Genomic DNA, 14,974 nt, shown 5'->3' on the forward strand with positions numbered 1-14,974 from the left:
GCGCGGCCCTAGAGCTAGGGGATTCCGCGCCTGCGCTGTAGGCGTATCTTTGCTCTGTTGGCCGTGGCTTTAGTTAGCACACACCTGCCTGCTACTCTGGTTATAGTGGCGACTGCAGGTCTGGATTGCCAGATAAGTTTTTCTTTTTACCTCGAGGTAAAAGAAGGGAGGGAGTCTGAAGGGAGTCGGAGCATTTAAAAGGCGGCCTCAAGGGGGATTGAGTCGGGGGAGAATTAGCAGTATTTGCTTAGGTTGTAAAACCGTGAGTTTAATTAAATAAATCGCTATTCAAGGTGCAAGTATAAACTTGGAACACAGGTGCGTAACATGTACCCCTTTTGTCCTAAAGTCAAGAATCAATAATGTGACTTAGCCCTATTATCTTGCCTCTAATTAAGCGATTCTCACTTATTTTTTCTCTATTGCTGATTCTCACGTTACTTTTCCCCTTTTCTATGTCCACCTTTCTCTTTTGCGCATTGATATAGGAAGTGTTTTGTAATAGGCTGTAGCTTTTTCTCTTACTGTTGTAAAAACCAGGACATATAGCATTACTACAAAATAAGATACCCCGTAAACACTTTAAAAGTGCCAGATATTTAATGACCCAAGGAAATACTCGTGATGTAAAAGGTGACTAAGTCAGGATATTAGAGTAGTGTAGCGACTATAGAAGTATAATATAGAGCGGAACTAAAAAGTGAATAATGGTAACTCTGTTTACCGGATGGAGGATTTTTTTTTCCTGTTTCTTTGCACTTTTCTGTATTTTCCAAAATTTCTATAATAGGCGTATGTTATTTGTAAAATTTAAACAATTATATACAATCCACATTATACTGACATCTTTGAAATCTAGGCCAGAGAGTAAGTCGCATCATTTGAAAACAAATTACTTTTAGGCTTAGTCTGCAGTAATGCCTTAAATAAGTTAAACTGAGGAAAGAGAAAATAAGGAGTGCTTGGTCCTCATAATTTACAATTAGGCCGGGCACCGTGGGTCACGCCTGTAATTCCAACACTTTGGAAGGCCGAGGCGGGTGGATCACCTGAGGTCAGGAGTTCGAGACTAGCCTGGCCAACATGATGAAACCCCGTCTTTACTAAAAATACAAAATTAGCCGGGTGTGGTGGCCGGGCCTGTAATCCCAGCTACTCGGGAGGCTGAGGCAGGAGAATCACTTGAACCCGGGAGGCGAAGGTTGCAGTGAGCCCGAGATCCGCCGTTGCACTCCAGCCTGGGCAACAAGAGTGAAACTCCATCTCAAAAAAAAAAAAAAAAATTTACAGTTAAATTTTTTTCAAAATGACCACAAGTCTAAAAAATGTAAGCCAATCACATATTTACTAGGCAGAGTTTAGAGTGATACAATACTTGTTGCCCTCTAATAACCGACTTGCTTGGGTTTGCTCTTACATGACATTCATGCTCAAATTCTTAGCACTGCTGACATACTTAGGTCTATATTTTGTTTTGATCTGTTAAGTTTACCTTCAACCCCAGGCTCAAATAGGAAACAATCTATCACAGTTAATGGAGAAGGCATGGAATCCTTTTATTTTGCTAAGTTCTGTTAGTAAAAATGTATGCCAAAATATGGGCATATTGCAAAAGTACATATAAGGCAGGTTTTTCCTCCCCATTTCTGCCTGTATCATCATGACCACTAAATTTGATCATTTTTTAATATTTTGCTATTCCAGCACTCTGTATAAATGGTCATTTTACCTTCATTTTTTGGTTTTGTTCTAGTGAGCTGAGTGATTGTGATGTATTTATCTGCTTCCTTTTTCTTTATTTTTGTTTGTTCATAGGAAAATGAGTTAATCCTTTGTCTCTTTTTTTATTAGAAATTCCATTTTGACTGAAACATTTATAGAACTGAAACCTCCTGAGATTCTTCTCTAAAACTTAACATTTTCAGATGAGGTCCAGATGGATGAAATTGCTTTTCCAGATGTCTTGATATCCCTCCATTTCATTTTTTACTACTGTATTCTGCCACCACAATATGCATCTTTACCCAGCTGAAACATTTTTTTCAGCTCCACATTATTATCTCAGGGGACTCACAATTTTGTGATTTTCTTGGTCACATTATTTTATGATAGTCCTTACTAGGTGGTTTTTCATTTAATCTGCTGAAGTAGGAATTTTCAAAAAGCATCATTCAGCATTTCTAGGGCAACAGAAGAGAATAGTTCTCACAATGGTTTACCATTTACACATTTTCAAACTGATTGCTAGGAGCGACTGGTGTGTGTTTGTGTGTATGTATGTTGATACATTTAGATTACACTTATATTGTTCAAATGATTGTTCATGTGCTGATTCTTGGTAAAAGTGGAATTTGTATGGCTAAATGACATTTATTAATGCTATCAGATTAACATTCTAAGTATGCAGTCAATGCACGAGCCCCAATACAAAAGTGAATCCAAAATGATAGAACAGATGCAAGCCCAACAATCTGAAAAGGTGGATATATTTAGCCTTTGGATGGGAAGTTTTATACAATTTTCATTTTTTAGTTCAATTGCTGTGTTGTGCCACTGAATTCAGTAACCAGAAACAGCTAAGAAAAAAATACAGAAGAGTAACTATTGGGTATCTCTGGGAACAAGGAAGAGGAAACTGCAGCTGGTCTTTTCACTGCCTAACCAAAGTAGATTTGCCACACAAATTTGATTGTTGGGTTCCTTTTATGTTTGGTGCTACTGTAGCTCTCTAGCTTTTAACCATATTCAACCATTTCATTCACATCTGTAACAAGGATATTTTAAAAAGTTGAAGAGGGCAGAGAAATGTGTCATAGTTTTTACCATCATGAGTTTCAGAGAAAGTTCTTAGTGACTGGAAATGGTTTGAATTATTTTCAGTGGCTGGGTCATATTTTTGCAGGAACAACAACAACAAAAATATCTTTTCCTTTTCAGTTGACCATGGCAGCTTAGTGGAACTGCAAAATGTTCATTTTTAATTATCTCAGAGGACTTTTAGGAGAAAGAGTGATGTAGAAATTGTATAATAAACTTCATTTCCTGTATTTATTGCATCAGATATTGATTCAAACTGGGTTTTAAAAATTACTTTTTAAAATTGACCTTTTCCTGATTTTTATGTAGTGTACTTATGGAATACTTTCAGTTAGATATTTAAGAAACTCCCTTTGTTCTCACACTGAGAGATTGACTGATTAGCCTGAGGTCATTGGTGTTGTGATAGAAAATTTTGCAAGTTCTTGAATAGCCAGTCAGTAATCAGAAATACGAGTCAAACGAGATATTTTAACGATTAGTGTCATTAAAGGAAAGAGCAATTACACCAAAATACTTTAGTAGACAGCCTAAGAACTTTGTTTTGGATGGAAATAAGGCTTCATTTCTCATAATTCCATACTTTTTGATTTTGGTTTTTTGTTTTCTTGAGGCGCTGTCTTACTCTATCACCCAGGTGGGACTGCAGTGGCTCACTGCAACCTCCACCTCCCAGGCTCAAGCGATTCTCCAACCTCAGCCTACCAAGTACCTGGGACCACAGGTGTGTGGCACCACAGCCAACTAATTTTTTGTATTTTTGGTAGAGACATGGTTTTGCCATGTTGTCCAAGCTGGTCTCGAACTCCTGAGCTCAGGCGCTCCACCCGCCTTGGCTTCCCAAAGTGCTGGGATTATACAGGCGTGCCCAGCCGATTACATACTTTAAATTAAAGAATGGAATTCTCACAAGACTTCAGACTTCATGACTTCCACTGCATAGAATCTCTCAGTTGATTACATCCCCATGGCACCTATTTTTTCATTAGGTGCCATCAATTATAGATAAGGTCTTTTTTTCAAATATGATGTTGCCATCTCTAGATTAACAGCCAACTGATATCTGTTACATGTATAGCAGTTAATTTCTTTAAAAAGGGGAACAGAGGAGGAAAGAGGCTTAGTTTACGCCAAGAGAATCGTCAAGAGACATAGCAAAGTAGCTATTTTTAAAATGTTAATTCTTTTTTTTTTTTTTTGAGACGGAGTCTTGCTCTGTCGCCCAGGTTGTAGTACAATGGCACGATCTCGGCTCATTGCTACCTCTGCCTCCTGGGTTCAAGCAATTCTCCTGCCTCAGCCTCCCAAGTAGCTGGGATTACAGGTGCCCACTACCATGCCCAGCTAATTTTTGTATTTTTAGTAGAGATGGGGTTTCTCTATGTTGTCCAGGCTGCTCTCGAACCCCTGACCTCAGGTGATCCGCCTACCTCAGCCTTCCAAAGTGCTGGAATTACAGGCGTGAGCCACCGCACCCAGCCTAAAAACGTTAATTCTTTATAATTATATGTTTGGATCATTTTTAGACTTGATTTAAATTTATACTTTTCTATTTCTCCAAGTTTTAGAAAGCCAGCGTGAGAGGGATTTCATTTCATCATGATTTTTTTTTTTAAACACTTGAGTCATTAAAATAAGTCCAACATATTCATGAAGTATCTTCACAAAATGGACTTAAATGTGAAAGTCGGCTTTTGTTGAGCCTCAGAAATCAAACATTGGGCCAGGCCTGGTGGCTCACGCCAGTAATCCATCCCAACATTTTGGGAGGCTGAGGCAGGCAGATCACGAGGTCAGGAGATCGAGACCATCCTGGCTAAAATGATGAAACCCTGTCTCTACTAAAAATACAAAAAATTAGCCGGGTGTGGTGGCAGGCGCCTGTAGTCCCAGCTACTCAGGAAGCTGAGGCAGGAGAATCACTTGAACCCAGGAGACGGAGGTTGCAGTGAGCCGAGATCGCGCCACTGCACTCCAGCCTGCACTCAAAAAAAAGGAGGGAGGGAGGAAGGAAGGGGAAAGGATATTTTGTCAGCACTAAATATTTATGACAACAAAGGCAGGCAGGCAGGCAGGAAGGATATTTTGTCAATAGCACTAAATATTTATGACAACAAAGGCGAAGACCAAGGGTTTCCCTCTGACCAGCACACCATGAGGCACAAGATAGGTTCAACAGACTGTTTCACAACATCATTTGTATTGTCACTGAATCTTCTGGGAGGAGAAATCTGCACTCGCTGTCTTTGCTTCCTTAACCCAGTCACTCAGCAACCCACTGCTCCCTGACTTCACACCTCACCTCCACTGAAACTGCTTTGCTAGCTAATCCCCACTCATCCTTCAAGATTCAGGTCAGTAGCCAATTTGAGGAATACTTCTTTGACCCCTTTGGTGGAGTTAAGAGCTGCTTTCAGAGCTCAAGGCAATGTATATATGACGTCTGTCCTTGCACTTACTGTGTAGTATTGAAAAATATCTGTTTACATCTGTCTTTGTTACCAGATATAAATGAGTTCCTCAAGGTCAGAGACTGTTTTTATGCATTTCTGTATCTCCAACACCTGGCAAAGTGCCTAGGCCATAAAAGGTACTTGATAAATCTTGTTGAACTGACCTGACCTACTCTCAATGAACCCACATTTTAGTGGGAGAGACAACTTGCTGACAACTGAAATATTATATAATGAAGTCAGTGCCACACAAGATGTGTGTTCAAGGGGTTATAGGAGCATTGAGGAGGTACCACATGTTGTCCCCCTTACAATGTCAAAAACTGTGAGGAAATTGGAAATAAGGTCAGAGTTACATTGTGGTTCTCCACGTAGGAGAATAGAGAAAAGAGAGCCTTATGCTAATATTACATGTACTATAAATACTAAGCAAGACTGTGTACTCTGGGTGATCATGTTCTTTTCCTGAAGCAGGATCTCAGCAGATTATGGTGACCATGCAAACAGACATCTCTGGTGCCCTCCATTTCTGGGAGATAATCAGTTTGTTGTCCCACCACCTGCTTATGTCAATGCTCCACGTGGGCACCAATATATGCCCCTTTGTGAAGCAAAAATGAGCGCATTTCTCTCAATAAAGCAGTATAAACCATCTTGAGGCCTGATAAAACTCTTGTCTTTTCAAAGGCATACCTTCCCTTAGAATCAGTGATTACTGAAGGTCTTTTCTTATGTAATCCAGATGATCTGCCTCTGAAACCTTCCATGGGCACAGAAATTTCTGCAAGGAAAGCATCAGCAGCCAGAATAATTTGGTGAGGCAGATTTGGCACAGAATACCCTGACTGAGGTATTGCTCCCAAAGGAGCAATTCTCTGGGGTTAGGAGTCAGTCGTTAGGTGCCTACAAAACACCCTGTTATTTTTGACTAAACCTGCTTTGCTATCAAGGAGAAAAAAGAACTGTGCACTGAAAACCAGAACGGCCAAAAAAGAATGCGGCTGTGGTCATGGAAAAGGTCCTTGAATAACAGGGAAAGGGAGACAGGGCAGTTGAAGGAAGGATAGGAAAAGGCTACTTGCTAGCAGGAATTAATAAACTAATGTTTTTATTATTTAATAAGAGAAACCCATTCCCTTGTTTCAAATAAGGCAAAGATAAGTTAGGATTGGATGTAGCTATAGATCACTATTTCTGGCACAGGCTGATAAAAATAAAGGAGGTCAGAACACAACCCCACTCTCACCCATATCCCACTTTGCAAAAACCATGACCCAACTGCCTCTGTAGATACTGGGCTGTGGACTGCAGGCGAAGCCTCAGGAGCCTTTGCTCTACTGAGTGATCTACCTTTAGATTGACAGCAGCAGCTGCGGAGTAACATCTGAATGTTGATTGACAATGCAGTTTGTGGGAATAAAGCAGGGAGGGAAACCCTTTAACCAGTTTCCATTTCTTGGTGTCTTGAAGTGTTCATCTTACTAAAGAATCAAACCGTGGTATAATCCAGAGGAAGAGCATCCCTCATCCTGGCAGCCCTGCTATACCACATCTGCTTATCCATAGTGAAAGAAACCATATTTTTAAGAAAATATGAAATACAGAGATGAAAACTGTTTTAGAGCAAATGATTTTAAATAAAAAGAAGGTTGCGTACTCATTTTAAATGATTTTAATTTTCTAAATATTATGTTCCAACTCAAGATATTGCACAATGCTTTAATATTACACTTGTTATTTTTCTCACACTAGTGAGATTTTGATAAACATCATTGATTTTGGAAGTAACAGAGAATGTTTTCATTGGTTAAATAATTTCAATGACCTGTGAGGAACTGAAAGCAAGCTATTACATTCATATAAAAGATAAGTATATATCCATAAATTCACTTGGATTCAATGAAAAATAAACTCATGTACTTGATAAAACTTAAAGGAAACAAAATTTTTAATGGTGCAAAAATAGAATGTATTTCTTAAAGTTTTCAGTGTACTTTTGCTTTTGAAAACCCTTAGACCTAAAAGAATTCTAAGAATATCAGGCCACATTATAAACCCCTTATTTGTAGAAGCAAACAGTTGATAATTTTAAAACAAAATCTAGATTAAATAAACATAGTTCTTCATTATTAAAATAACAAAATCTATGATGGTAAGGTAAAATTTCCCTAAATAATATAAACAAAAAACGACACCAGAAAATAAATGTATCATGTTATGGCATCTTTAAACATTTCTGTTCAAATGTATGGACCTACAGCATTTTCCCTAGGTAACACACACAGTTGTTATCACATTATTGTGGAATAAATGCTGAAAAATTAAGAAAAAAATACTAATGGTCACTAGGCCAAAGTCAATTCCAAAAAACTCTCAATTTTTATAAACTTTTATTATAGTGATTTTTATTGTATTACAACAATTTTTTTCTTTTTTTGCTTTGCTTTGTGATTCATATTTTTAGCAGAGGCATAGCACTGGAGATAAAGAAGAGGAAATATGCCTCAGGTGCCAGTTGTGTTTTTTTAACTACCATTTTGCACTTTTGCTATTTTTAGACTTGTTGCTTATCAGATTCATGAACACACCCTACTTTTGCTTTTTTTTTTTTTTTTTTTTTTAAATTCATTTCCAGGAAAACTCAACCACAGCATTAGGAGAAAAGGCAAAAACTTTGCATTGCCTGATACACCATTTTTTCTTGCTCTGCCACTGATTTTTAGTAGCTGTGTATTACTGAAGTAGTGTTGTTGTCTCTATTAATGCTTAGAGATTACACACCATAAATTTTTTTATGGTCATCCTAAGATACAATGAATTCTTCACATTTTGTGAAAATCATAGGCATCTGACAGCTGGTGTATTTATCTACTATCTTCATCAAACTCGAATATTTTATAAAATACTTGAGAAAAGCTCTCTACCAAAGATATCCTCATGAAACACTCTCTTATCAGAAAGAAAAGGGTAAAATTACGGATTACTTCAATTAAACTAGAAACACTGATTATGATTATATTTCAGAAAACAGTTACAATTATTTCATTAAAAATGATTCTCATTTAGATTGATGATTGGAGACTTATTTAAAAGGAAAGATAGAGAAATTTTATGAGCCTAGGATTGTGCCAGGATTGCATGTGAGGGCAGTTTTTTCAAATGGATATGCATGTTGAGATGTGACTATTTATGATCTTATTTTCTTATTCATTAGATAAGGAGATGATCAGTGTTTTCTGGGTTTTTTTGTTGTTGTTAATTTTGCATATTCTCTTATTTCAAAATTAATCTAATTAATTTTATTTGTGTGTCGCCCAGATTGCTTTTGGGTTTAAACAGAGGACTTAATCATAGCATGGACAGAAAAAGCTCAGCATCTATCTAAATGACTCTAATTGCACCATCATCCTCATTGTTCTTGTAAGTTCCAAGTTCATTATAAATCCAGGGAGGAAAAAACCCTTCAAATCCAAATATACATACATTTCTTATAGTATTTTAATTTAAATCAAGAAGTATTTAAAATCTTATCCTCTAACATTTTCACTATTAGTATAATAAAATTCCCACAAGTTGAGAAAGTTATTTGCTTCAAATACGAATCTAATATATCAGAATAATTTTGCCATCAGAGGTACAAACATTGGCAAATAGGATACTTAACTGTGAGTCAAAAAATATAACAGTCTAACTAAAACACTTTTCTAACTGAAAATGTCATTACAGTCAACATTTTCAGAAAACAAAACCCAGTAACAATTCTAAAAATCTTCACACATACACACTCCAGTTTTCTTAGTAACCAAAATTCTGGAAGATTATGTGATGTTTTCACAATCATTCAAGCTAGGGCAAGCCTACTGTAACATTTCTTTTACTTTTAAAAATTAAACATAATTTTAACATGTCATATAATTTACATGTTGAAAATGATTTGCCAATTTCCCAAGGTGTACCTTAAAACCTTCCAGGGTTAAATAGGGGAGGAAATCCAGCATTAATTTTTCTATTCCAGAGACTCAGTTTGGATGCCCGTGTGTGGGCTTCTAAAGCTGAGCACAACGTGTGGACTAGAGAAATGGGCCAGCAGTCCTCCTTGTGTGGCTTTTAGTTATCCTTGTGACACTCGGAAGCATGCTGTCTTTAATTTCAGTAAAGTTACATGATAAATGATTTCCACATTCAGAAACTGATGTGTCAACTCTAATTTATCTTTAAAGTTATCTTTAAAGACCTTAATAAAAACATGTCCATATTAACAGTCTTTAAAAAAAAAAAAGTATATTACCAGGGTTTCAAGTTGGGACTTTAGATGCACATTTTCACATAAACCTAAATTCAACAGTAGCTCTGACATTGAGATTTCAGTAATGCATGTTGTGCTTTTTATCTTCAAAGAATATATTCTCTAACCTACCTGTAGTTATGAAAGTCTTTCAGAATCAAGGGGAAAAAAGTTATCGATCCTGAGATTTCTTGTACTACTTTTTCTTTCTGGATTTGGGGGTTTGTGTGTGTGTGTGTATGGGTTTGTCTTTGTTTTGAGAGTCTCACTTTGTCACCCAGGCTGGAGTGCAGTGACACAATCATGGCTCACTGCAGCCTCCATCTCCTGGGCTCAAGTGATCCTCCCACCTCAGCCTCCCAAATAGCTAGGACTACAGGCAGGAGCAACCAGGCCCAGCTACCCTTTTTTTTTTTTTTTTTTTTTTTTTTTTTTTTTTTTTAAGTAACTCTCACTGTGTTGCCCAGGCTGATCCTGAACTCCTGGGCTTAAGCGATTCTCCCGCCTTGGCCTCCCAAAGTGCTGGGATTACAGGCATGACCCACCATGCCCAGTCTTATTTTTTAAAAAGATACTGACATTTTAGGTCTGTTTTTATATTCAAGTTTTGGTTGGATTAGATTGTGAGAACTAGCTTTATTTCACAGTCCTTATTATAAGTCGTATACATACAAGTAAATAATTCAATCAGAAGTGTAATTGAACTGTCAGTCAAAGCTGTTCTTATTACCCTCACTGGTTAAACTGGTACATCTCCTTTATGAATTTGTTCTATATAAAAATCAATTCATCCAAGGTTTTTGGCCCAGAACACCAGAAAGAGCAACTATAGAAACTGATTTTTAGTATTTAAAATTAAGCTTTTAAGTCAGAGCATTATTTGTTAGTATTGAACCATGATCAGAACCATAGCATTGTACAAGCAATAGTAAAACCTCTTCCAGAATCTCCTGCTTCTAAGTTTTACCTCTTGAATTTACCTCAGGAAATATAGTTGTACTTTCTTTTTTTCAGAATTAACAAATTGATAAAAAGAAAATAATTATAGGTTACTATTTTGAATGCAACAATACCAACACTTCGAAGAACTGACAGTGTATTCTGTAGATATATGTGCCAGAGACTATGAAAAGGGAAACATTTTAGGAAAACAATTACATTACAAAATGTATTATAAAAAATAAGTTATACATCATGTGCCCATAGACCTGAAAGCTTTGCAAAAAGAAATTTCTTTTGGCACATAGATTGAATTGCTTTCTTGCTACATATTTTCATACTATCAGCAAGGCCATTTTCAGCTTTCACATTATATCCTTAAAAAAAAAAAATCACTGGAAGTAGTAAAATATTTCCAGTAGTGATCAGTAGCATGGAGGACCTTAGTCATGAATGAGGGCTGTCCATTCAATAGGGATTCAGAGGTCATACACACACCCAGTATGTGCTTGGTTTACCATTTCATCTGGAGTTCATTCGTAACTGGTGAATGATGATGCTTTCTATAAAGAGAAAAAAGACATGGCATTTTCAATTAAACTGAAACTGAGAATCAAGCTATATCATTTCACTAAAAGATCATAAATGTTAAATAACAAAACCAACAAAAACTGGTACATGAGGCTAATAGACGTTCCTGCATTACTGTTCTTGGGCAATGTCTTTATATTGGCATATGTACTTTACCTCGAAATTTCTTAAAGCCCTTTAGAAACTACGTCTAATGTTCTGACAATAGTAGATCAGTTTTAATCAAGGTAAGAACTGAAAACAAAGATAGTAATTACTATATACAAACCCCATAATGAGAAACCAGACTATTTCCTAGAAGTAACTAATCTTCCAGCCAAACTTTCTGTTCTTAACAATGTTTATAGCCCTTCAATTTCTTTGTGTGTGTGTGTGGGGGGGGGGATTAGAGTTTTAATAAGGAGATATTATTTCTAAGAAGTCAATAAATATAGGTGACTTACTTTTGTCTCTGACTGCTTCTTTTTTGCATAACTATATGTTTATTATTATTTTTTTTTTTTTTGAGATTGAGTCTCGCTCTGTCACCCAGGCTGGAGTGCAGTGGCGCAGTCTCGGTTCTCTGCAAGCTCTGCCTCCCAGGTTCACACCATTCTCCTGCCTCAGCCTCTCTAGTAGCTGGGACTACAGGCGTCCGCTACCATGCCCAGCTAATTTTTTGTATTAGAGTAGAGACGGGGTTTCACCGTGTTAGTCAGGATGGTCTTAATCTCCTGACTTCGTGATCTGCCTGCCTCGGCCCCCCTATATGTTTTAAAATATAAATTTATTCTTATAAAAATAAATTTAAACTAGATTGAGATAGTAATTACAATAGTCCAGCACATTATGGATAATTAATATTTATATTCAGCTGGTTTTTCTTTTATAGTAACCTTTATGCCTTCATGAACATGTATCAGTATGACTCACTTCATTCATTTATTGAGGCTGTATACGGTGCTAGGTAGGCATGGAACTACATGTATGACCAAATGAGACAGATTCCTAACATCACTGAGATTATACACAGCAGAGGAAAGAAAATTTTCAAACCTCAAATAGTTTCTTCACCTGAAAAATTTATTATTAATACCTCCTTGTCAACATATGGTATATGTTGTGAGTACAGAAACTTATGTCAGGGTTTATCAATAACATGAAGAAATTTCTACCTATTATTTTCACATTAATCTCAAGTACCTAGTATTTAAGTTTTATTTTTACTTATGTAGTTAGTATATAAGTAAACATTAATTAAATCATATTATGCCATAGACTTGCAGGTTCATAGTAATTACACACAGTGCATGATTATCTGCCAAAAAGAAAATGTTTTCTTAATTTGGTGTCGTTAACTTTACCTCATGATGACCAATAGGTGGAGCTATTTCCATTTTGTCCCTCAGCCTTTTGGCTTGAATTTGAGGTAGATAAGAAAGCCAAGTAGGATGAAATATAGAAAGTCTTATATACCTAAGAATATTTAGCTATGAAGGTTTTCTGAAGCTCTTAAGACATACATACTATATTGTACTATGCCAGAATCCCTAATAAACCGTCTCATTTTTTTCATTGAAAAAATGTTCCAGCTTCAACCTCTTTAAATGCCTAAAAATATATCAAAATCTTCAGGCAAAAAAATTTAAATACTAATTAAATAATATGTAGTTAAAAATTAGCATCCAAAATAAAAATTATGTTTCTCACTACTTTAAAAAAAAAAAAAAAAAAGTTCTGCAGTAGATTCCAAATAGTAAAAAGACCCAGGTCTCAAATCTCCCTGGTAAAATTAAAGTATCTCCAATTTCCTTCCCTTAAGAAAGCATAGATAAAGAGTGAAATCAGAATTGTTCTTATTGTGGATGTAATTCAGAAATCTTTTGCCTTTGCTTCCACGGTACAAAATAGGGGTATTAGAGAGCATCTCAAAAATCCCTTTAAGGGTTAACATTTTGTATTACTACAATACCTTCTTTCTCCTTCAGTGTGCAGCAGTGGAAATTTACAAAATACTAGGATTAAGGCAATTTAGAGTTGTCTTGTCTTAATCCTAGCATTTTGCACAACTTAGTTGCCTTGTCTTTTTTTTTTTTTTTTTTTTGAAATGGAGTCTCGCTCTGTCGCCCAGGCTGGAGTGCAGTGGCGCGATCTCGGGTTCATGCCATTCTCCTGCCTCAGCCTCCTGAGTAGCTGGGACTACAGGCGCCCGCCACCGCGCCCGGCTAATTTTTTGTATTTTTAGTAGAGACGGGGTTTCACCGTGGTCTCGATCTCCTGACCTTGTGATCCGCCCGCCTCTGCCTCCCAAAGTGCTGGGATTACAGGCGTGAGCCACTGCGCCCGGCTAGTTGCCTTGTCTTAATCCTAGCGTTTCGAAATCTCCATCATAGTAATAAGGGTCCGTACACAGAAGAAACAATGTCTTGGTGGACCAAAACATTTAATTACTGTATTTAAATTAGCAAACTCATAATCCTTGCATGTTACGTATGCTAATGCTATTAATCAGATTGTGTTATTAAATCAAATGTCTCAGAAATATTTGATAATGCTAAATAAGAGTTTATCTTATATAAATTGTACTTTAATAAAAGTAAGCCCCAAATTATGTTGTTTATATGGAGATATACTTCATTTTATTTCTAGAGATAGTGAAATAAAATCTATATGATATTGGCTGTATTAATTGAAACTTATTAAACAGATTTACTAAATCTATAGTTGCTTATTAGCTATGTTTTCCCCAAGTCTCAACTGAACTTACTCAAATAAGAATTACCCAGCCAATACACAAAATTGTGAGAAATTTTTAAAATGTTGCTTTAAAGCCAGGCTTGGTGGCTCACGCCTGTAATCCCAGCACTTTGGGATGATGAAGCGGGTGGATCACTTGAGGTCAGGAGTTCAAGACCAGTCTGGCCAACATGGTGAAACCCCATCTCTACTAAAAATACAAGAAATTAGTTGGGCACAGTGGCATGCACCTGTAATCCCAGTTACTCTGGAGGCTGAGGCGGGAGAATAGCTTGAATCCAGGAGGCAGAAGTTGCAGTGAGCCGAGATGGCACCACTGCACTCCAGCCTAGGGGACAGAGCGAGACTCAGTCTCAAAAAAAATATATTGCTTTCAGCCATTACATTTTGAAGTAACTCATTATACAGTAAAATTGTCTGAGGTACGTGCAGTCCATGTTGCCAGCAAAAAAAAAAAAATTAAATACATTTTTAAAAATTAGTGCTTTGGGGATTAATGCCATTCTTTATGTAAAAAAAAGAGACACTTGATTTCCCAAGTCTCTTCCTGTCTTTTTATATATAGTACAGTAAAATAATGTTGTAAATCTTATGAAGTTACAGATTCAATGAGCAAATTTTATTCCATCTCCTACTGTCTTCATTTCATCCCAGAACAAGATTCAAATATAGGTCATTTGGGGCCTCTAAAATAACCTCAGTAAAATCAGGTATAATTTTTCATAACTTTTCTTCTTACAGATCATAATTTTGCACAAGTATCATAATTTTTCTTCTTACAGATACCACTTTTCTGACAATAGTGATTTGGAGAGCACTTCATAGGCAGATTGGAACCAAAGACCATAGGTATTTACCACCTCTGTCAGCAAACTCAAAATAACAAAGCACTGGCCGGGCGCGGTGGCTCAAGCCTGTAATCCCAGCACTTTGGGAGGCCGAGACGGGCGGATCACGAGGTCAGGAGATCGAGACCATCCTGGCTAACAGGGTGAAACCCCGTCTCTATTAAGAAGTACAAAAAACTAGCCGGGCGAGGTGGCCGGCGCCTGTAGTCCCAGCTACTCGGGAGGCTGAGGCAGGAGAATGGCGTGAACCCGGGAGGCGGAGCTTGCAGTGAGCTGAGATCCGGCCACTGCACTCCAGCCTGGGC

At 37.0% G+C, this 14,974-nt stretch overlaps 1 protein-coding gene and 1 long non-coding RNA gene across 2 annotated transcripts in view; one reads left to right on the top strand and one right to left on the bottom strand.

Moving 5' to 3' along the window:
• Positions 1 to 10: 10 nt before the first annotated feature.
• LOC112622093 lies at positions 11 to 6,933 on the top strand. Its single transcript, XR_003118939.1, has 3 exons — positions 11 to 318; positions 5,323 to 5,407; positions 6,013 to 6,933. It is a non-coding gene; the product is annotated as an uncharacterized LOC112622093 (long non-coding RNA).
• The window catches only part of FILIP1 (filamin A interacting protein 1), a 202,777-nt gene continuing 194,729 nt past the window's right edge, over positions 6,927 to 14,974 (bottom strand). The window contains exon 7 of the mRNA XM_025381365.1: positions 6,927 to 11,057. Coding sequence (XP_025237150.1) covers positions 11,017 to 11,057 — 41 coding nt within the window. The 3' untranslated portion in view covers positions 6,927 to 11,016. The remainder of the gene's footprint in view (positions 11,058 to 14,974) is intronic.

Source organism: Theropithecus gelada, chromosome 4 (assembly GCF_003255815.1).
Source record: "Theropithecus gelada isolate Dixy chromosome 4, Tgel_1.0, whole genome shotgun sequence".
Taxonomy (NCBI): domain Eukaryota; kingdom Metazoa; phylum Chordata; class Mammalia; order Primates; family Cercopithecidae; genus Theropithecus; species Theropithecus gelada.